The sequence below is a fragment of the Neltuma alba genome, unplaced genomic scaffold, assembly GCF_004799145.2.
Source record: "Neltuma alba isolate B1F8T4 unplaced genomic scaffold, ASM479914v2 tig00011591_pilon, whole genome shotgun sequence".
Lineage (NCBI taxonomy): Eukaryota > Viridiplantae > Streptophyta > Magnoliopsida > Fabales > Fabaceae > Neltuma > Neltuma alba.
In genome coordinates, this window is record NW_021636244.1 from 248,726 (window position 1) to 273,001 (window position 24,276).

The following is a 24,276-nucleotide window of genomic DNA, read 5'->3' on the forward strand; positions in this document are numbered from 1 at the left end:
ATTCAAAGTAACCACTATTGTTACAAAAAATCATTATTAAGACTAACAATTTTGAAGTTAAAAGACTAAAAATATATTTTTGAAAGTTAAGAAACATTTAATGTATAAGACTTTGCATATGTAGTAATAGAGAGCACTTCATCTGCATTGAGTAATACTACCTCTAGTCATAATTATAAGACCTAGTTAACTAATTTGAGGAGATTAAAAAAAATTTAAATTAGTTTTATTGTAATAAATAAGTGTTGACTTTTTTAAAATATTCTTGCTGATCAAGTGTATTAGCTAAAACCACCATTGTTAGAAGAACTACCTTAGAAAAAAATGTATAAATATGAGAGATAAAGTGGATTGGGATCTTATATTTAAGACCAAAATAAAAATTAAATGAAATCTTATATTAAGTATCGGAGGGAGCATAATGAGATGAAAAGGTACGTGAGTTTCCTCCACTTGAAGTGTGAGCTTTTCGTTAAACGAGTTGTTACTTATATAATATTAAAAAAAGAAGAAGAAGAAGGTAAACAACTAAACATTCACATTTTATCTTTTTTTTTTTTGACCTTTTATTTTGGTTTTAAAGTTTTATGAAGTGTTATTTTAATCCTTTAATCTTAGCATCTTTAATTTCGTTAGCAAAAAATGTTGATATCAAAATTATAAATATTGATGAAATATTTGCAAATGTTAATATATTAAGTTTACGTTTTTGAAATAACAGTGATTTGCACAAAAAATTATAGACTGAAAATGTTAGAACTACATAATTAAAATGATACTCTATAATATTAAGCCACCGAACTAAAACATTTTGCAAAATTATAGGATAAAAGTGTACTTTTATGAAGAAAAACAAGGATAATTTTATAAAGTAATAAACGATAAATTTTATAAATTAAAATATTTAATTCTTTATTTTTCAAATACTCATTATTTTTTTCCAACTAAATACTCGTTATTTTTATAGTATTAAAAACCGGACCAGTTTGTTCCGGCTGGAAACTATTGAACCGGCCGCTTATCCGGTCTGGTTGACTTCCTAAACCGATAAAAATACGAACCAGTAGAACTCGGCATAAATCGAGATAACTCAACAATAACCTAGGTAACCCACCAAGTTAGACGGGTTGCTCAAGTTAACTTTCTAACTCATCGAAAACAATGGAGGGCGTCACAAACAATGAGAGAGAAAAAAGTGAGAGGAAAAAAATGAAAGAAAGAGGCAAAAAGCAAGTGGCAAGAGAGAATGCGTTTACATTGGAAAAGAACGGCACAAGCTATGGTATTATCATAATGGATTCTGATGATAGAACTGAAGACTGAAGAGTTAGCGCTGATTGGCAAATGAAAGAGGTGACCTCCATGGCTTGATGCAAATCTTCTTTGTGTGGGAGGTTTCGCATTTAACTCCCAAGATAAAGAAATGGTGACTTAGAAGCTAAAAAAACGGTGATTTGACAATAGAATATGGGTGAAATGATGAAATGACATTGAGAAGAAAGAAAATCTGACAAAGGACAAGGAAGGGCACGTGAATAAGAGAGAAAAAACGAGCAAAATACATTTTATATACTAATAATAAAATAATTTAAAATTATAGTTTTATTAGTAAATATTTTTTTACACATTTTAATTTAATTATATTATTTTAATTATTATTGGTTAGATTCCGAGTTATTTCCGGTCTGACCCACTAACTCTTAACCCACTATCTTGACCGATTCACTAACCGGTCTAGTTTTTAGTACCCTGATTATTTTATGTAAATAGTTTTTTTGCCATTTTTTCTAAAAATATGTTACCATTCTATTACACCAATAATTCCTAGGGGAAGTGACTTTGACCAAAATTAACTCTTTTCATGAAAGCCTCCCTCCATCGTCCTCTCCTTTTTTATTCTCCTTAAAAATAACTCCATCCTACCAGACATGCCGTGACCAGGAAACTTCATATGATTCCCTATGCATGATCTTTTACACCTTTTAAGAGTTTGAAAATACATTACATGGAGATATTTCCTGGCATCACATATCTAACATGACTTAGGGGGTGTTTGGATAGAAACCAAACCATGGTTTCAGAAGTGCTTTTATGGATTATGAAGTAAATATGTGGAGGAGATTATCTCGTTTTGCAGAAAAGTGCTTCTGAAACCATGGTTTTAGGTTTCCCAAACACCTCCTTAGATGACTCGCAATAGTTTGTTCATTTTGAAGGATAAACAAACCTCACATTGAAAGCCCTAGGATGCACTCACTTCAAAGGAGTTTACCCATCTCATTCCTAAATATGCCAGTAAATTTGAATTTGAAATAACCTGAATCACCGAATAAACGAGCTGACACAACCTGAGTTGAAGCCATAATGATATCCCGGAGCACTACCAGTTTTGACATGAAATAACCCAAAATCTTCACATATTTTATTTTTATCAGAAGAACACCTATAACAAATGCTTCTACTTTCTTTCTCATGATTCTCCCTCCTGCATTTGACGAGAAAACATCTATGATATGGGAATATAGTATATCATCAAATATTCCTGCGTAATCCCAATCCAAGATTCGTCCAAAAACAAGTTCTCATATCCCTCGGACAGTAGACCCGGACCCAAATTAAAATAAAATAGTCAAATATGATAAGACTCTGCCATACAAAGGCATACGTAACTCAAAATAGTGACATTTTCCCTTCCTAAAGACGACAGACTCAAAAAAACAGATCAACAAGATCCTCTTTAATCATGCATCAGAAGCCTTGGGTGAGTTTTCTGGGGTCTTGAGAACTGTGGCTTTGTCGCCCTTATGAGCCATGACTGCGGCTTTAAATTCCTCTACTATGGACCCGTCTTTGAATTTCAAGGCGAATGTTGAGAGGCCATCCTTCCCTTCATTGGCGCTATTGATGCAGGCAAAAGTGACGCCTTTCTTCTCCATGTTGGTGAGCTTTATATCAGGGTAAAGACGCGCGTTTAAAATTAGCCTGTAATTTCCCTTCGTCCTCATAAGAAGTCTGGCCTTTTCATTCCCTCCTGTGGAAACGTTGACCTTCAGTTCACCCTTTCCTCGTTCCTTCCAACTTCCCTCAACAAACTCGAATAATACTGAATCTGCATTGAAGACCACTTTCTCATTTTCCTCGCCCGTTTCAACTACCACCTCCTGCATTGTTGTGAAACCACTTCCCTCACCTTTAGCAGTAGCAGAGGCACCTGTTGCCCCAAAAACAGAAGATCCATTGTTAGACAAACCCAGCCCAAAAGGCTTATCATTTTTCATTCCAAAAATTGAACCAGAACCACTACCCAAAGCAGACCCCTCGTTTGATAAAGAACCAAAGGAAAATGAGGAAGCAGAAAATCCAGTGCCAGCAAGACCAGTAAATGCATTTTGGCTGCTTGAAAGCTGTTGAAATGACTTCAAAGAAGATCCTTCTGAGGTGTTCTCCTTCTGATCATCATTTACCGCATCATTGCCATCCCTATCTTGTTCTTTTTCCACCTCACCAGCGGTCTCTTTATCCTCAGCATCCTTCTTATCCTCATTATCACTTTTATTAGTTTGTTCTTTTTCCACCTCACCAGCGATCTCTTTATCTTCAGCATCCTTTGTATCCTCATTAACATTTGTATTAGTTTGTTCTTTATCTGCTTCACCAGGAGTCTCCTTATCTTCAGCATCCTTCCTATCCTCATCACCGTTTTTATCATGATCCTTCGTTTGGTGTTTGTCTACCTCAGATTCTTCACCCATGCTCTTCTCTGCAGTGCTCTCTCCATCAGCAACATTTTCTTTAGCAGCATCCTTAATTTCAGCAGATTTATTTCCCAACTCATCGACTTTGCTCTCTAATTGTTCAACATCCCCGTCTTTAGCTTTCTCAGAATCCTTGATTACATCAGCAGTACATTTTGTATCATCTGCAGCAGTGTTTTCACTAGTTGATTGGGCTATGGGAGTAGCTTCTGCAGGTTTAGCACTCGACTCAGGAGGAGAAATCAAACGTATTCCAGAGAAAGGATTTGTAGATGGAGCGGAATTGCTCGGTTGGCGGCGAACTTTAACTATCCTCCTGGTTGCCATAACTTCATCACTGGCCTTCTTAAAGGTTCCAGCCTCAGGTTCTGAGGTATCTTCCTCATCATCAAGGGGAGTGTCTCGAGAGAGCTCCCTTCCCGCAGCCCTTTTCTTTGAAGGTGGAAGGGCATTGTCAGCATCCCCCATTGAAGTAAGAAATCAATGAAATACAACTTCAGAACTTATATTTGACCAAATAAGGAAATCACTGCAGTAAGGAAAGTAGGATATTAATCTTTTCTCCTCAAATTGAAGACAAAATTTAAGGTAATAACAATGTAAGTGTAAAATCATAGCATACGCATAGCCACTCATACATACACTCCAAAAACATACCATTAAAGGTTAAAAATAAGCACAATACAAATACCATCTAACAGACACAGCCAACAACAGAAAATCATCCAATATAAAGTTCATGATAAAACTTTTTTTTTTCTTCACGCTTTTAACAAACTACTTCCATTATTTACAGCATGAAAAAGTCTTGAGGAATGTGGGACTCCATCACATAGATGCTTGAAAAAAACTTAGTTAATTTCATCATTCTGTTTCTTGCAAATAACGAAATTAACTGAGGTTTCCAGTTAGAAACTGCAGAGAGTATGCAGGCTATATGCACCTACACAAGCTTGCTTCCAAGGTAAATGTTTTGTCGTATAAATATTAGCAGAACTATCGTTGAGGGTGAAAAGAAACAAAAAAAATTTTTATGCATAAAAGAGTAAATTAATATGAGTGAAGACTATGTCAAGTAAATAAACACAGAGAACAGTACATGGACAACACCAACAAAAACCAGTGATGATTTATTTAGGAAGTCCCCAGTGACCTAAATAATTTTACACAAACATTTGAGGGAACAACGAAAAACAAAAAGTATCATAGAAAAGGAAAATAGATCTATTAAATAACTGATTACAAAATAGTGAACCCATAAATTTTCCCCGAGAAATACCTAGATCCTTGGTAAAGGACAAAAACAGAAGCCAACATAAGTTCATCCAAAATGTGTTCATCAATTACGTATGGACAATAAGACTTATTTTAGCATCAATGCTGTTCTCCGAATGCATTACGTCATAGCATAAAGCAACCAGAGATATTTACATCAGCTATTTTGTTTTCCTAGTCCTGTGTGGCAAATATCGTAATTCCAAAATGAAATGACAAGTTCTCAAACTACAAATAGAATCTTCTATTAACACATTTCTCATCAGCTTCTTGATTTCAAAATGTGTTACATTATAGCATAAACAGTTGGCAAAGACAAATAGGCTCGTGCGTTTTCTAGTTCGGTGCACCAAATATCATAATTTCAATATGACCTTAGAAGAAGTGGCCCAGAAGTAGACATAAAAGGTCATAATAACTGTTGATAGATATTAAATATGCATCCATTCATTTGTTTGTTTTTGTCAGTTTAATATCTTTATTATTAAATTGTAAATAATCCCTGGAGAATGACTCTCATATCAACAAGGTATCTCTAAGGCAGATTCCTATAATATTTTGGTTAATATGCATCTATAAAACAGCATCCCTACGTGCCAATCAAGCGAGGGTTTTCTGGGCAAAACTATAATGATAAACTTTAATAACAAATTTCTTGTCATCAAGGTCAGGATTTCATAATTTGTCGCATTATAGCATGACATGGCTGTCCAGGACATTTGAATGAGCTCTTTTGTTTCTCTAGTCTTGCGTCCCATATATCCTAATCCCAAAGTGATCAGGTACTATAAACAGAATGTTAAAATAGAAAACTTTTTCACTACTGCACTGCCGAATGCTAATATTATAATATTTTATAATAGAATTCAAACAGAATTTTATAACTTATCTATCTAAGCTTATGAGTTTTATTTTAATCTTACACAGAAATCAAGAGTAAGGTTCTATTACTCACAGAGGTCACAAGCATGCAATTACACATATCATTCAACATTATAACATACTGATCAACAAAACGCATTTAACACGTGTTTTGATATGCTTGCAATCTTGATCATAATTCTTTGAATTTGAGAAACAAATGGCCAAACATAAAAATAAAATAAATAAGATTCAATTTGAACCAACTGTTCAACATTATAACAAGGATGTGTAGACTCTTGAGCAATCTAAGCATGTAAATAATGCAAATCACCAACTAAATAAAGCAATAAAGTGGCAGAAGATGTATAGTCTCAAATAATAGTAAAATTATTCAAGAGTAGCAAATTGCGGAAGTAGGATTAAGTCTAGTTTGCATACTGTTTCTGAAAATGGTACAACTATGTTGGGGAAGAACTTACAAATGTAAAAATTTATTCTGTACTCAGTTTGAAATTTTAACATATCATAATAGATATACAAATTACAATGATGATGCATCATCATCATTATTTATAAACATGAGTATATGAATTGACAACAATCCAACATTCTCACAATGGTTTCAGAAAAATCAGGACTCATAGAATCAGTTCCAAATCTTCAGTAAACCCTTCCAGCTGATAAAGCAATCGCATAAACTTTTTAAGTACGAATTCAGACGTCAGAAGCAAAAATAAGCTAAGAGAGGCAACAGAAGTACCAACAAAAAAGGGTAAAGATTACCAAAGGAAGAGCAAGAATTAGCACGCAATCCTCTCAAAATATAACAGAAGTTTCATTAAAAGAACAAATGTATCAAACAAATCTTGAAAGAATACAGTAATTCTAATACCTAGTTAAACTAATAATTCCGGCGAAAAACAAATCAAAGACTAAAGTAGAGAAAAACAAGACCAACTGGACTCCAAGGACTAGCATACGACAGTAAGCATAAAATGCTCAAGAAAGTACCATAATAAATAAAAATTAAAAGTCATAACTTCATTTTCTCCAGAAACCAAATAAAAAACCAAAACCCTACTCTACGCATAGTAGCGAACTACGAGAGGAACATTTCACGATCACTAAGCAGGATATCAACATAACATACAATAAACAATAATAAACTGAGCTCGGACAATGAAGTGCTCGTAAAAAAAACACTCACCAGATGAAGCAAGAAGCGCGTCACCGGCGGCGGGAGGAAAGCTTTGCTGAAAGAAGAGACAGAATTAGCTAACGAGAGAGAGAGAAATCCAAAAAGAGAAAACTGGCTTCCAAGATTTCGGAATTTCAATGTGCGGATATGGAAGACAGAGGGACGAGGTACAGTGTCTCCCTCATTTCATTCTAGCGACGAGTTGAGCAGAAGGGTTCTTATTTGGGAGAGAGAGAGACACATCACTGAATAGGGCTTACGGACAGAGATTCGGTTCAGAAGTTGGGCTCTGAACAAAAAAAAAAGTCAGTTTTTGCCAGTAAAAAAAACTAATTTGGGCTTTGGAATCTTTAAATATAAAAATTTTTTTGGGAAAATTAATTAGTATTAATTAGTACTTACAAATCATAATTGACCTTTTATTTCAAATCGGTTATTATATTAAAAAAAAATTTTAAAAGCACTCCTTATACATTTAAAAACTTACTTTAGAGTAAGTTTCCATGGTATAAATGGAACCTGTTGATGTGTAAATCTGAGGGACCAATATATTAATGGTGGCATAATATAGGGACTAACTCTGAAATAGTTGGGGTGAATTATAGTAATGGATTTTTCCTTTTTTTTCAATTAAAAACATACTCTTTCGGTCCTAAATATAATACCCATTTTGTAGTGTAAATTACACTACAAAATGAGTCTTATATTTAAGACTAAAGGAGTATTACAATTCCCAACTTAAAAATTGAAGTGAATTATAGTAATAAAAATTTACTTTCTCAAAAATCTTTATGTATGGAACGGAGTGGATGTGATGGCAAATTATTTTTATTAAAAAAAAAAAGGAAAGGGGTTGGTGGTTGGAAAAAATTTTAAAAAAATAAAGGAGTGGATGCGGATGAGATATGAATTTTGACTTAGGATACGACAGTATCTGATTCGTCTAAAATGCTTAGATCTTAAAAAGTAAAATACAAGATTATTTCTCAGACACGTCCAAAGAGAGAAAAGTTTAAATAAGCCGATTCTTAAAAAGAAATTCTTACACTCCTTAAAAAAATATTTTATTTCCAAGAATTTATGATTTCTTTTTTTTAATGATTTTCATGAATTTGATACTCTCTTTTGTTACTTAATTAACTAATTTGGGTGGATTGAGAAAGCCAAGTAAATTAGTTAATCATATTAAATGTACATACTCTCTCTAAAAATATTTCAATATAATATTAAATTATGTATACCAGTGATGATCATGAAAATAAGTTGATTATTTCCTAGATATGTCCAAAGAAAAAGAAGTTTAAATAAGTTAATTCCCCAACAAGAAACTATTACCCTCGCGCTGGAAATTTTGTATTTTTTTTTTAAAATATTTCATTTCCATGAATTTAATACTCTCTTGTTTCTTAACTAATTTGAATAGATTAAAAAAATTAAAACAAACAAATTAATTATAACAAATATGACATGATCTTTCTAAAATACTATGACATAACATTAGATTATATATCAATTTATAAATTGAATAGATTAGTTTGAAAAAATGGTAAATATGAGAAATATTAAGGTGATCAAGTTCAACCACCACTAATATTAAAAATATGTGGTAACTGATCTTTAATCTACCATGCTTTAATCTAGGATGATACATAGTCCTATTCTTATGGGAATCTATTCTTATAGGTTGTTTTCAAGCCCTCTTTCAATTTTATATCTTGTCTAACAGTAGTACAATACCATTTCCCACCATATTAGCAGGACACATGGATGAAATGAGTGGAGGAGTCATATGCATGAACTGCTGCTGTTAAGCAACTATAAGACATATCACCTTCGTATACCAACTGCTCGTGCAACAGATTTGTCTAAGATTGATGTTATCTTATACTACCTCCGGTCCTAATTATAAGACCCAGTTGACTTATTTGAGGAGATTAAGGAAGTAAGTTAAGTTAGTTATTTGTAATAAATAAGTGTTGTCATTCCTAAAATATCCTTGCTAATTAAGTGTGTTGGCTAGAACTATCATTATTAGAAGGGTTATCTTGGAAAAAAATATATAAATATGAGAGATAAAATGGATTGGGGTCTTATAATTAGGACCAAACAAAAAGTCAAACGGGGTCTTATATTAAGGACCGGAGGTAGTATTTATTATTTAGATTTAGATTTGACCTGTGTATGACTTATAGGAAATATTCAGGTAATATTTGGCATGTAGAATTTTTTTTTTTGGGAAAAAAGGAAATGAGAATTATATTTAAAAAATGGGATTTGTATATTTTCTATTCCTTTGCTAGAAAACATTTTTCACATATCAAACATTGTATCAGAGTTTACTGTTTTGCATCAATTATGAATATATCTAATATGAAAAATGTAATTAAAAGTCACCTGCTATGGGAAATCTCAAATAAAATGCCCACAGCTTTGGTGAACTTTATTACAAAAATTCTGTTATCAACAGCTAATTATAACTTGTAAGTTGTTGAATTGTACTGATTGATTTCTAAAATTATCTTGTAATTGAAAACCAAAAAATTTATTAAAGAGTTTTGTCGTAAATAACTCGTAGAGATGCGCGAATTGTTAAATTGAACTTATTATTTTTAAGCTTATCTTGAATTATTATATACAAAGCACTTTTTTTTTTCTGGGTACAATATAAAGCACTTTACGATTGAACATCTCTGAATTCCCAAATAGCAACTCACCGTCGGTAGAGATCCGTCCAGAATCTTGATGACTACAAGGGCAACATGATCATCTGCACTCTGCAGTCCTAACTCCTAATGGAAATGGATCACCTAAATCCTTCACTTTTAACTGTGCATAAATTCATTTGAATCAACAGATTTCTTAAGCAAAACAAAATGATACTACCTCCAGTTCTAATTATAAGACTTCGATTGTAGTTTACAAACAAGATCTTATAAAAACGATCAAAGTTAGTATTGTTTTAAGTATAAACTTCAAAAGATACAAATTAAAGATTTTAGAAGACTTGCCAATGCCAAACTGATCAATTAAAGTTGACACTTTAGAAAGTACAAATTCTAAAAATTTCAGGAAGTGTAATAGAAACGCGGTGGAGAGAAGCACAGGACAGAAACCGGACAGAAGATGTCGGGGAAGAATGGTTATTTTCTCTATTGATTCCACGATTACAATCCAAGTAAATATCAAAAAGTAAAACATCCATAAGCATGAGCCAAATTTCTGTGAGAGGGGGAAAAACGACCTAGAGCCCGAACACGCAAATCATAATTTCGCTTTACTAAATTCACAATGGCGCAAGAACATTGAGGTCAAAAGCCTCAAAAAGAATCTGCTATAAATTCTAGTAAATTTGTAACTACCTGAACCTATGAGATAGAGTATTATACCACGTACAAAATGACCAAACTCAGGGCACTACCAAACCACAACACCAGGAAACACAAACGGCCAGTCCGCACAATAATGCCTCCTTCAGAAAACCTGCAGTTCAAACCATAGAAAATGAAAAAAAGGTAATATACAAGAAAAGGAGTAGGTGTAACACATTACGAGCACATCCACTACAAATTGGTAGAGACTAAGTATCAATACAAGAGCCGGACGTGGACACTCATCCTCAGAACTTCTTTTCTTCTCCTAACCTTAAATATTCCCAGGAGCTAGAACCGACTGTCCTTGATGCTAACTAGTGATGTGATGTAAGCACTGCCAGAAAAGAAGAAAGTGGAGTGAGGACCAAGAAAATTTGAATAAAACAAAATTACAAATGCAAGTATAAAGACACAGACATTCATAGTTCAGGCTAATAATGCTATGGTAAATAATCAAGTGAAAATGTCTGCAGATTCAACAAAAGCTGTTGTATGGAAGTTTGCCATAGGCAAGTCAAAGTTGGGTGCGTCCAAGATTTGATGAAAGGGGAAAAATACTTGCATGGGCAATATAACAATGAAGCATCATCTGCAGACATTATAGTGTTTTGAGTGTTGATTCAATATTAAAAAAATTGGAGTAAGTCAGCAAGTTGACGAAATGGGAGTTAGAAATGGCACTTCAGAAACAATTAATCACCAGAGACAAAATTGGATTTTCACACTGCCCCAACCAATTGCTTTTAGGCTGACGGGGCTCCTTCATTATTCGTACCCCACTGTTCATCAGCCTCATTGCCATTAACGAGTACCGCACCATCTGCAGAATCAGCATCTACTACAACTGCCTCCTCTTGGCTTCCTACCTCTCCATTCAGTTCCTCCGTGACATGCTCTTCTCCGTTTTGTTCAGTCAGCTGTAACAAAAGGGACAAAGACAGGGATTTGCTTCCCCATTACTTAGAAGATAAATAATGAAATAGTACAAATTTATTTGTGAACTTCACGTGATCAGCATACCTCATGATTTGAGTCCCCATTCTCAAGAGGCTCCTCTGCATCTTCAATCTGCATGTTTCTGAATGCTTCAACAAGAGTAACACGAGATTCAGCAGCATGGTTAACGTACTCTTCTGCAGGAGGATAAACACCCCTATAATAAACAAAATAACTAATTAGTCAGTAAATATATTGTGCAAAATGCCAATAATAATGATCAAAGCTATAAAGAAAATACGGTTTTTTTTGTATATATGCTTTTCCACACTCTTAACCTTGTTTCTGCAGCTTTAGATTCAACTGCAAGTGCAACTTGCCAGTCTTCAAACAAATTGGGATACTCCTCGGGATCAGCCAATGATTCAGCAGCTTTTGGATTAACCTGGGCAAACAGTAAAACACATAAGAAATATATAATTGAACTATGACCTACATGCCTTTGGCTCCCTGGACATGGCAATATATAGAGAACAGGGTCTGACCCACAATGTCTTGCAAACCACAAAAGCCAGGCAGTTCCATAGTTTCAGTTAACATTACATATGTGAATTAGAAATTACCTTGCTGAGATCTTTTCTCCAAATTGCTACAATCTCTGAGACCTTACTCGGGAGATAAGATCGTGCCATTAGAGCTGCCTCAGGAATCCGATTGCTGCAAAAAAACCATAAGTCAGACATGTAGACTGCACTTCTAATCTGAAACAACCCCGCTCCTTGTGCAACTAAATTCATGGAGTATATGAAAAAAAATTACCTTTCTACCAACAATTGCAGGCAGTCTTCAAGCCTACCCAACATAAATAAGCACAAGAACGCAACATTGTTTTTCCCTTGCTCTTTAGCAAGGGTTGCAAGTTTTGATATTCCTTCCGCATCTCCTAAAGAAGAATACAGCAGCAATAAGCCACTCAAATCCATTGCATGCTTTAGACACTCCTCGGCCATTTCTAACTGCAAGAACATAACTCAATGGATCAGGGGAAATACCCAACGACAATCACTTTTGTAGTGAGACACAAGATTCAAGTCCACCAGAATCAAGACAAATTTTAAACCAAACTTCTAACTGGGCCTTGTTAAAACCTCAAAACTCTTGCACAAGCTTCAGTAAGGCCAATAATTCATCATGAATACATGATCAAAATCAGCAGCACAATATAAAAGGATAAGGATATTTAGGCACAAAGATTTTGCAGAAATGTTGAAGCCTTGGAGAAATCATCCAAAACTAATGTGTGTGTGTGTGTGTGTTTTACACAGATAAGCACCTTGCCAGTAGACATAGCTAATTCTCCCAACTGCTTCCATTTAGACTCACTGTGCACTTCTGTAGCAATACTCTGCAAAAAGAATGATACAACATCACCAGGTATGTATTAACATATTGAGAATAACCATTTACAAATGAAAGAAAGAATGATAAATTTCAAATGTTCATCGATTTCTCCTTGCAGGTATAGTATATGAACTTACCTTAGCAACCTCTAATCTTCCAAGCTGTATGGCAAGCTCAAATCTGTAGTCAGGGTCAGTAGCTACTTCAAGAGCTTCCTCTATCATCCCCCGTGATTCCAGGAAACGAGCCACACTATCATTAGATCATTAAAGCATACAATTAGGATGCAGATCATGAGAGCACCAACCTTCAGATTTGAAATCTGAAGTGCTGATAAATGACACAAGGCCCATAGAACAATTATCTAAACCAGAGATATAAAAATGATTATAGTGATGTTAAAATGATCCGTACAGGAAGAGACCAACAACTTGAAAGTAAAAGGACTAGTTAAATCACTAACAAAAAGTAATGTAAAAACCAAGGTGCCATGGATGACAAGCATTTACATATTCTATCAGGCTGACCATGGAACCATACCAAAATAACTTTTTTTCTTCCTTTTTTTTTGGGGGGGGGGGGGGTATAAGAATTTATGAAGCACAATTCTGTACAAAAAACATGTTTCAAACTTATAAACCAATTTCTAAAAAGAGAGAACTAATAATTTTTTCTCCTTAATATCAAAGTAATCAAAGTTAACTATAACCTGTTATGATGCTCTTTAGGAATTGTTGGCAGAACTTCATTGGCTCTTTCCAGATCACCACGCATAACAAGAGTCTTGTACTCAATCAAGCTTAAAAGCAGTGTGTACCCCATAACACTGAAAGAAATTAAATAATTAAATAATTAGAGAAAGCAGGCCAGATTACAGCACTTCCTTTGAATATCGAAAACAAAACGTCTACTTACTTGAACTCCTTGTCTATCAAATAAACCCTACTTTGGCTGGCAAGATATCCCAGCAAATACATAGGGCGGTCCAAATGAAACATTGTAGTTACCTGAATTCATTGTATCATAGTGTTATAGATCAAGAGGCCTCGTAAGAATCATGTAGTTCAATATAAAAATGTAGTTATGAATTTATTTTGGACCTAGAAGGGACAAGACCTAATACCTCACCACCAACACAGTAGTTAAGTCTCCAGGAGGAATTGTTGTAGATGAAACAATCCCCAACCCAGATACCAGTCCTGACACGTTCGTTCATTTCGTGAAGGAGATCAAAGGCATCTTCAACACCCTGCTCATCAACAGGTCTTCCACTATCCAATGAAGATGCAACAACATCACGCTGCAATAATGAATGGTTAAATGTTTCCAATGCTTTGCACCATAGTATATAAAGCATATTAACAAGAAAAATGTTAGGGGTAAAGAGGAGTTCTTCAGCAAAAGCCAGCAACTGTACGAAGATAATGAATTTCTTAGAATCCTCACATTGTACTTCAGGATGTAGAATGATGCATCACTTGCAATTGCCAGTAGATCACCACTATCAGCCCAGTAGAGATTCTGACGCAAGAAAAATGGTAATGTAAAATAAATTGTAAAATTGGGAGAAGAAAAGCATATGACTACATGTCATCTAATGAGAGCACTTACTTTCACATTAACATCAATGCGACGGATCAACCTGCATTCAGCCCAATCATAGAAGCAGATGAAGTCATTTGAGCACATTGCCAGTAAAGTACCACCAAATATTCGTTCAGCTGAAAATGTAGGTCGGATAGTCTTCTTTTCCTGGATTCCACATCAATTGGACTACAGTTACAATTTCACAAGAAGAAATTTGTTTCATTTAAAAGCATCTAAAACAGGGAGAAAATAACAGATAATTCTCCGGAGCTAGAACCAATTCCTGCAATATGCAAAAGCATAATACAAACATATCTTGTTATTACCAATTCAGAATCAGAAGCACATTTCACAAGCTATTGTCATATTGTTTTGGCATAACGTTTGGGTTAACTAAAATCAACAGCCAGCATAGGTTAACCACCAGAACAAGAACAGCAGGCCTCATATTTTTCCTCTTAATGAAAGCAGTAAGGAAGTGCTGTTTATTACCATTTCTTTCATCAAACCCATAAAAATAAATAAATTAAACAAACAACTGCGAACCTGGAAATTTTTGCTGAAAATTTTAATCCTTGATGTACTTTCTCTCACAGCATATTCTCCATCCGAGGACCAAACAAACTCAAGTGCTGAGCCAAATGACCTATTTCTCCATGCCAATGCAGTGTATATGATATACTCACCATCTCCACAAACAACAACAAATCTTCCATTTGGATTGTGCTTTAAAAACTGAAAGTAAAATAGTAAAAAACTGTTCAGTCACTACATAAAATTCTGAACCCAACGGAAGCAGTATCATTTTAAACAAGATTGAAGAGCACACAAAAAACAGTTCACAATCAACTGTATAATGTATTACTTTATTTACATAGCTAAATAATGCCAAGAAAGATATGATGAGGATATGGAAAAAGTTAACTTGCTAAATGATGTCCATGGTTCTTTCCTAAGGTTCATCGAAGTTTGCAAAGTGAGACCAGAACCGATAGAAAATAGAGAGTGAGAGAGAGACATCACAGGTTAAAAAGCGTGAAAATATTTAAAAATATATATACACATATATATAAGCAAAAGGATGCCCAGTCACCTGCGGGTAGAGATCACAGGTGCCTAATTCCTTGACAGCCAAAGGTAACCTTTCTCCATCAGCCACCTAAGAAACAAAGTAATTATAGTCGTATGTTGCGTGAAAAAAAGGAACTTTCCACTTCTTGCTCACATATTAGACAACAAAATAAGGATGTAAATGAGCTCAAACCTCCACATCTGCTCCTACACTCTTTATATTGACCGTCTGAATTTCGTTGTGCTTAGACCAAATAATTTTCCCACTGTTATCCATGCTGGCTACAGGTTCTTCTCGACCAAGTTTGACCATGATAGTTCCTTCATCATAACCAATGACAACCCTGCAGAGAAAGAAGTTTTGGTGCTGTGTAATGAGGGTGGAATGGGACAAATAACTTTACAACTTCACAAAATGATATTCTCCATTTACAATTTCATTTAAGATGAAACTGAAGCCAACAAGCTGACATCATACCTTGGGGCAGTATAAAGAATTTCTCTAATCAGTAACCAAACATGCAGACTTCGTTATTGACACTGTTAGAGGGCTTAGGAGAAAAAAGTGCTTGTTTGAATGGGCTTTTTCATGAAAAACCTCAGCAAGGCTTCTTTGATTTTAAAATATACAAGGATATATTGAAAAAGTTATCTAAGTTTGACTAATAATAGATAAAATAGCCTGGCTTTTGTGTGCATATCTTTCCACATGCTGAAATTTTTAGCCCTGCAACAGAAAATGTTTATCCTATGGGCACTTGCTATGCAAGCTTCACCAAAATGGATGAAAATTTAACTAAAAACTCACCGGCGTGACCCTTTCATGTATCCAATAGCCCAAACTCTTCGAGACCATAGTTCAATGTGTTCTCGAGCCTGCAAGTTATATTAAATCAATATAATAAGGGACAAAAATGAAGCATTAATTTGAAACCTGAATTGAACTAGTCAAACAGGTAAACAGCCAAGCACCAAGTCCAGTAAACAAATCAAATCCTTCTGCCTGTTGGACTGCTTCAGACCGGCCTAAACCATTTAAACCAGCCATATATTTTCAGGAACCAGTAACCTGGCACGGGTCCTTGAAATCGACCATGTCATCACTTTAAAAAAACAATTTTGCATGTAGCTTATCGTATTCAAATTCACATTTTACAGATACAATTTGAATTCAACGTGATATTATCTGGACATTTATTTCGTTATTATAAATTCATGTCATCTTCAAACTAGACTATCCAAACAAGTGATATAATAGATATATTATACATAGTCAATTATATTTAATTATGGTTTGATTTAAAATACATACATATCATTATTCTTTCAATATCTAAATTTTTATATATATTTATGAAATCAACATGTCTGTCTGACATAACCAGTTAACTGACCCGAAAGTCCAACTGAGTTGAGCCTTTAAATATTGGGAAGTAAAGAACAACAATGAAGTCTGTCATTCTCAAATTCAACAGTCTTCAGGTGATTATCTTAAAGTCAGCAAATAAACTCTTTCCAATCTTGATTTAAACTATAATGGTAGTTTAGAACCCAAAAAGAAAAAACGCATACAACGTCATAAAAAATGGGGCCCACATAAGAAAACTAAGGGAGGGAGGAAGCGCCAAGTAGCATAAGCATAAAGATAAAGCTCACAGCTCCCATGTCTGGCAAATATTACCTATAAGTTGTTGAGTGCCATATGCGTACTGTACCATCCTCAGAACCAGTAATGATTATAGGAAGTTCAGGGTGAAAGCAAACAGCAGATACGTTGTGTGTGTGACCTTCTAAAGTCTGAACACAACTTTTGGCCTGATAGTCCCACACCTGTTTCATGGGTTTTATGTAATAATTCAATTCAAACATAAATAAACAAATGAAACAAGGGGAAAAAGGAGGAAAACTAAGAGAAATAAAATTGAAAGCAAACCTTGGCAGTGTGATCATCAGAACCAGTAATTAGATAAGGTTTGTCACCACCTGTGAAGTAATCAACACAGTTCACCCCTTTCTGATGGGCATCCAATGTAAAATTGGGATCAGGAGAGCCAAGATTCCAAACCTGGAAACAGAAGACAACAGGAGAATTATATGTCATGCATGGCATGATAGAAATTAAAAAAGAGAAAAAGAAGTAAACAACCAGTGACCCGAACTCAGTATACCTTTATGGTACGATCAAGAGATGCACTGGCAAAGGTGTTGGTGTCCTTAGGATTAAATGTCACTTGCATCACATAATGAGAGTGCCCCTCAAATATCTGAGTACAAATCCAGCCTTTCTCCCAATCCCAAAGCTTTATGAGCATATCATCAGACGATGACAGCACATAAGGAAGGTTAGGATGAACGGCAACACACCTAATGTAATCTGTATGAGCCTCAAAAACTTTAACTTTGTCCATTGTGTTGTAATTATATACACGAATGAACATATCATCCGCTCCAGCAACCACCCATTGTTTGCGCGCAACAAACTTGGCTGACCTAACTGCAAAATCATGCTGCACATGAGCTCCATAGTGGTCTTTCAAGTTAGAATAATAGAATGAAAAGATACACCTTTAAACAATTGACAGAGAGATAAACATGAAAAAAAAAAATTTTAAATTAAGAGGGAAAAAAACAGAAAAAGATAATCTACCTGGTAATTCAGTAACCTCAAAAGACTTCGCCATGGTCTGAAATAACATGAAAGGCATTAGAGCTAAGTACTCTCCGGACAAATTAAAATTAAAATTGATTGATTAAAGCAGAAAGGTTTTTGAAAAATGAAAAAATTCAAACAAAAGAGTTCAAAAATAGGAAAATATCATCTTTTAATAGAAGTCAGGAAACAGGTGTAGCACCCGTGGAAAGTGATCATTAAGACCATGATGTGATGATAAGTCAAGCATGAAAAGTATCAGAAGTCACTGAATACTCCTAATAACCACCAAATAAAAAATGCAAAGTTTACAACACTAAAAATCTTCAACTGCGTTGACAACTTAACTACACTTTAAGAACATTCAGAATATTCAAGACCACAGAATCTCACCAAAAATACTCTGCCATATGCATGTCACTGACGAACAGTTTGTGCTAAAGGAAGCCCCTACTAGCATTTGCTATTTTGACAAGGCACGCATCATTTGGAAGATGTATTATATGGGATACAAATAACATTCTATTCATTCAAATATATGGTTACATAAATTTCACATGGCTGCCCATTGTCAAGTACACATTGAAGTCGGTGACTGTAGCTCTCATTGTGATTCTTTTTTTCATTTCTTCCAATGGCATATTGTCTCTTTGTTTCTCACAAAAGGAAAAGTACATATCGAAGCACAAAAAGCTACAGTGATTCTAACCATGCTCTAAAACAAACAATAACTAAAAGGTCATTCTATTTTTGTTTTCCTAAGGACAGGTTATTAACTATACATATACATGTTGGTCCTGTACAATATCTGCCACACGTTTTACTTTACTTAAACACTCATTCTAGTAGCGCACCCACACATTCCGCTCATAAGCATGCATGTGTGCCTAAGGGCCTGGTAAAAATAAACATGGGGTAGCCGTCCAGAATCATAATAGTTTGTAAAATGAATTTCACAATTCTAATGTTTCAGTTTGAATACAAGAATGCAAAAGGCACGCAAGAAAAATTTCCACTATGTATGATTTTAGTGTTCCGCCTCCAAGAAACCAAATGGACTGGAGAAGCTGCCAAGGAACTTGGAGAGTATAAACTTTGGTACACAGGAAAGGTGAGCACAAGGAATGGGGTTGGTATCATCGCTGATGGGACATGGAAAAAAAACGTGGTAGAAGTTAAAAGGTTTGAGGACAAAATAATATCGTTAAGAGTAATTGTTGGAAAGGATACTATCAATATCATTAGTACCTATGCACCTCAGGTTGGGGCAGAGACACACCTTAAAGATAAGTTTTGGGAAGATATGGAGGGCTTGGTTCAAAGCATACCACTCGAGGAAAAAAATTTTATCGGTGGGGACCTTAATGGACATGTTGGTAAAGAAGCAGGACAATTCAGCGGGGCCCATGGTGGTTTTGGTTTTGGGGAGCTTAACAGTGGAGGACAATCTATTCTCGATTTTTCTCTTGCATACGATCTTAAGATTGTCAACACTTGTTTTAAGAAGCGAGAGGAGTATTTAATCACGTACAAAAGTGGTGTCTCAAAATCACAGATTGATTTCTTTTTGGTTAAGAATCCGGACAGAAGATTGTGTACTAATTGCAAAGTGATTCCAGGAGACGGGGTGAGTGCCCAACATAGAGTACTTATCCTTGATGTATGTTTTAAGAGTACCAGGCAAAAGTACCATCAAGTGGCAAAACCCAGGATTAAGTGGTGGCAGTTAAAAGGAGAGAAGCGGGAGTTATTCAAAAGGACTCTTTTGAAGGAAGGGAATTGGGAGTTGCAGGGAAATGCAAACATGATGTGGGAAGAGATAGCTACAAGGGTTCGTTTGGTAGCTAAAGCAATTTTGGAGAATCCAAAGGTCCTGGTCAAAGAGATAAGGAGACTTGGTGGTGAATAAGAGTGTGCAAGAGAAAGTTAAACAGAAAAAAGATTGTTTTAAGGCCATACACTTGTGCAATAGTGTAGAGAACCAGGAAAAGTATCAGTTGGCTAAAAAAGAGACAAAGAGAGCAGTGAGCGAAGCACGTACTAAAGCTTATGAAGGGTTTTATCAGGAGTTAGGAACAAAGACGGGAGAAAGAAATATTTACAAGATCGCGAAGCAAAGGGAGAGGAAAAAGAGAGATCTGGACCAAGTAAAGTGTATAAAGGATGAAGATGGTAAAGTGTTAGTTACTGATGGTGATATTAAGGACAGATGGGAGGCTTACTTTTACAAGTTGTTTAATGAGGAAGCAATTATGCGACTCAGGACTTGCAGGACTTGCTAATTAACGAAGATGATCGGAATTTGGCTTTCTACCGCAGGATACGTATCGGAGAGGTTAAGGCGGCTCTCAAGAAAATGGACAATGGAAAAGCCGTTGGGCCTGATGGTATCCCTATTGAAGTTTGGAAATGTTTGGGCAATGAGGGGGAGGTGTGGCTAACCAAGCTTTTTAATGAAATTCTACGCTCTAAAAATATGCCGGATGAGTGGAGGAAAAGCATTTTAGTTCCTATTTACAAGAATAAAGGAGACATTCAAAACTGTGCAAGCTACAGGGGGATAAAACTTATGAGTCATACAATGAAGTTGTGGGAAAAAGTGATGGAATATAGATTGAGGTTGGAGACTTCTATTTCGGAAAACCAATTTGGATTTATGCCAGGGAGATCCACATCGGAAGCAATCTATTTACTAAGGGGGTTAATGGAGAGATATAGAAGTAAAAGAAGAGATTTACATATGGTTTTTATTGACCTGGAAAAGGCTTATGATCGTGTGCCAAGAGAAGTATTGTGAAAGGCTTTGGAAAAGAAAAGTGTACGGGTTGCGTATATCAAAGTCATACAAGATATGTATGAGGCGGTAACTACCAGTGTAAGGACGCCTGAGGGGAGAGACAAAGGACTTTCCTATTAAGATTGGCCTACATCAGGGATCCTCTCTGAGTCCGTACTTGTTCAACATTGTTCTGGATGTTCTAACTAAACCTGTTCAAGAAAGAATCCCTAAGTCCATGCTCTTCGCGGATGATATAGTTCTTATGGCGGAATCAAAAGAAGAGATTAACACTAGTTTGGAGTTATGGAGAAGGACTTTGGAGTCGAAAGGTTTCCGTTTGAGCAGGAACAAAACAGAATATATGCATTGTGATTTTGGAGGGAGGCAAGGTAATAGGGATTTGGAGGTGAGGATGGGAGAGCAAATTATTCCTCAAGTATCAAAGTTTAAATACCTAGGATCCATTATACAGGAGGATGGGGAAATTGATGGAGACATTTCTCATAGAATACAAGCTGGCTGGTTAAAGTGGAGGAAAGCTACCAGAGTTATTTGCGATAAGAAGGTACCTGAGAAACTTAAAGGAAAATTTTATCGGACTGCTATAAGACCAGCTATGATGTATGGTAGTGAATGTTGGGCAATAAAAGGAAAACAAGAGCACAAAGTCGGAGTAGCAGAAATGAGGATGTTGAGATAGATGTGTGGTCATACAAGAAAAGATAGGATTCGAAATGAAAAGATCAGGACAAGAGTCGGTGTGGCACCTATCCAAGAGAAAATGGTTGAAAATCGCTTAAGATGGTTTGGACATGTGCAGAGAAGGCCTTTGGAGGCCCCGGTGAGGAGGTGGATCAAACAAGATGGAGTCCCATAAAAAGAGGCAGGGGAAGACCGAGAAGAATGCTGAATGAGGTCATTGAACGAGACCTCCTAATCAACAACATATCTAAGGATTGGGTTGTTGACAGAGCACGATGGCGTCGTGTGATTCATGTAGCCGACCCCACCTAGTGGGATAAGGTTTGTTGTTTGTTTGTTATGATTTTAGTGTTCCATAAGTTTGATAAAGCTCATTTTTTTCTTTAGAATCAACGCATGAAATTTAACTTGCAGCTAAAATATATGATGAAGCTTACAGCAAAACATTTTGTTAGAGCATTCACCTCAAAATGAACCAACGCTTTGCACTAATATATATCCCCCATAATTATTACATTTCTCCATTGGTTAAGCCTCACAAGCTATAAGCTATAGCAATACACAGAACCTCAATTAAAAAAAATTTCAGATACCTGGGATTGGTAGTTCCAAATACAGACAGTTCCTGAGTATAAACTTGCCAGGATCCTGCAATAACCATGGCAACATCACACAATTAAGCAAAACATCAAGCGATGTAATATTTACCCATCCAATGCCAACAGTAATCCCATTAACAATTCCATGCTTCGTATTGGTAAAGTCATCACAGATGCCGCACATAAGAAATAATCAAATTAAGAAGGCAATTATAGATTTTAGTAATGAATAGGGAAAAATAAAACATCGTTCCAACTTTAGCTTCATATGAAAAACTTTCCGACATAACCAGCAAAGGATTAAGGATTACCATGGTTCTGTTGGATGTAGATCCACGGACTTTACTCTTTCCGATCTTTGCGCAAGCTTTCGCTGTCAATGAAATAGCAAAGTAAGACGTCGGCTAAGTAATCAGGGACATAGACATCCACACTGTGCTTGGTTACTGAGAACCCGAAATGAACAAATCTCGTTAACAAGATAATGAAGCATTTCTCGGCAACCAACCACAGTAACATCACCATATCTTTAAGACATGAAGCCAAACTATAACATAGAGCTTGAATCGAAATGAAAAATATCAGTACCTTAATTTCGAGCCTGAGAGGCTGCAAAAGCACGTAACAAGAAAGAAACAAACAAACAAACGCAAGTCAGTGCACAATTCGACATTAGATCCCACAGAAATCCAAACCACAAAAAAACTAACTAAGCAGTTAAGAGTCTAAAATTCCGAGAAGGCTGAATTTCAAAAGAGTTAACAATATAGTCAGAAGCATCAAATCGAAGCCAACTCGCTCCAGATCTAAGGTGTTGGAAATGCAGAAGCGCTTGTGAAGGAACAGATCAGACAAGAAGCTCACCATTTTCACAGATTGGGGATGTAACTCGCTTTAATCGAGAACACTCCTCAGAGATCAGAAGCGAATTCGAAGATGAGCCCAAGTGATCGAGCACAGAAGTTAATTCGAGGGGAAGAGGTTTTCTGCAATGTATGTATATGGGAGATCAGTGTGTAAATATGGCGATGGGGAAGAAAGGAGAGCGAGGGGAGCCTGCAGTTAAAACTCATAATTACGAAAATGCCACCATTATCTGAAGGCGAGGATGGGCGGTGGATCGAAGGCGATGGTAAATTGGACGGACGAGATCCTTTCATCACTAGCGTCTCAGGTCTATGGTAGTGTTATTGTGTTGATTAACGTGTTCTTAGGGCCGAATGACGTGCTTGCCATGGTGGCGCCCTGGGCCCCGCCTTTTTTTATTTTTCTTTTTCTCTTTTTTTCCTGATAAACTCCAGAAAAATTTCTCACGAAAAGTAATAGAAATCCAATAATCTATCAGTTTGTCATGTACTGTAAAAATCTAAATTTATTTAACAATTAATAATACTAGTAATATTTTCTTGAAAATAAGGAAGGCTTCGGCCTAAACAATTATAAACAAGGCTTTGTACAATGGGTTTCGGGTGTTTTTCGTACAGGTGGGCTTAACTTCCTTGGTCGGCTTTGTAAACTACTAATGGGCCAACTTTAGCTTAGCGTTGCCAACACCAATGCTAATGGGCCAGCTTTGGTTGGGTACAAGTACAACAAAAAGAATTAATCCTTCGTAGGCAAACCAACGTTTGAATTCGTTGGGTTGGGCATGGTGTTTGTCATATCAAAATTGGCTATGTTAGTTGGAAAGAAAATTAGGTCTAAAATGACGTTTGGCATATTTTTAAAGACAAGCTTTTTCTGTTTGGGTAGGTATAGATATTCTATTAAAAATAATCCTATTCGAGACATTATCAGACACTATGGCCTGTTTGGTTCACTGAATGATAGAGAATGTAATGGATAGAAATGCAATGTAATGTAATAGTGATTACAATAAATTTGTTTGGTACAATGTTAGGAATGGGGTAGTAAAATATATTTTTTATATTTACTTAATTACAGATAAAATTAAAAAGACAAAAATATCCTTGTCTATCAAAAAAAGAAGAAAACCTCCCTCCAGCAGTCCAGCGTCATGTACTTCTTCCTCATCGCAATGGAAATCTATCATCCCTGACCAGCTTCACTCACGATTCTTTTCGACCC

The 24,276-nt window shown here is 35.7% G+C and overlaps 2 protein-coding genes across 2 annotated transcripts; both read right to left on the minus strand.

Annotated features, from left to right (window-relative positions):
- Positions 1-2,400: 2,400 nt before the first annotated feature.
- On the minus strand, positions 2,401-7,291 carry LOC114715469 (nuclear pore complex protein NUP50A-like). The gene is made up of 2 exons (XM_028900341.1): positions 7,102-7,291; positions 2,401-4,284 (listed from the first exon to the last, which is right to left on the minus strand). The coding sequence occupies exon 2, from the start codon at positions 4,221-4,223 to the stop codon at positions 2,742-2,744; it is 1,482 nt and encodes a 493-aa protein (XP_028756174.1). The 5' UTR covers positions 4,224-4,284; positions 7,102-7,291; the 3' UTR covers positions 2,401-2,741.
- Positions 7,292-10,334: 3,043 nt separating this feature from the next.
- Positions 10,335-23,191, minus strand: LOC114715427 (coatomer subunit beta'-2-like). Its single transcript, XM_028900287.1, is given in 27 exon segments — positions 10,335-10,572; positions 10,734-10,797; positions 11,239-11,380; positions 11,484-11,616; positions 11,738-11,844; positions 12,023-12,116; positions 12,219-12,415; positions 12,733-12,804; positions 12,938-13,052; positions 13,510-13,626; positions 13,716-13,807; positions 13,924-14,100; positions 14,247-14,321; positions 14,412-14,552; positions 14,934-15,122; positions 15,481-15,546; positions 15,652-15,802; positions 16,267-16,306; positions 16,309-16,334; positions 17,140-17,288; positions 17,392-17,523; positions 17,627-17,952; positions 18,106-18,142; positions 22,183-22,237; positions 22,500-22,561; positions 22,777-22,797; positions 23,053-23,191. Coding segments are annotated over 26 exon segments (2,739 nt in total). The 5' UTR covers positions 23,056-23,191; the 3' UTR covers positions 10,335-10,572; positions 10,734-10,777.
- Between the last annotated feature and the right edge of the window lie 1,085 nt (positions 23,192-24,276).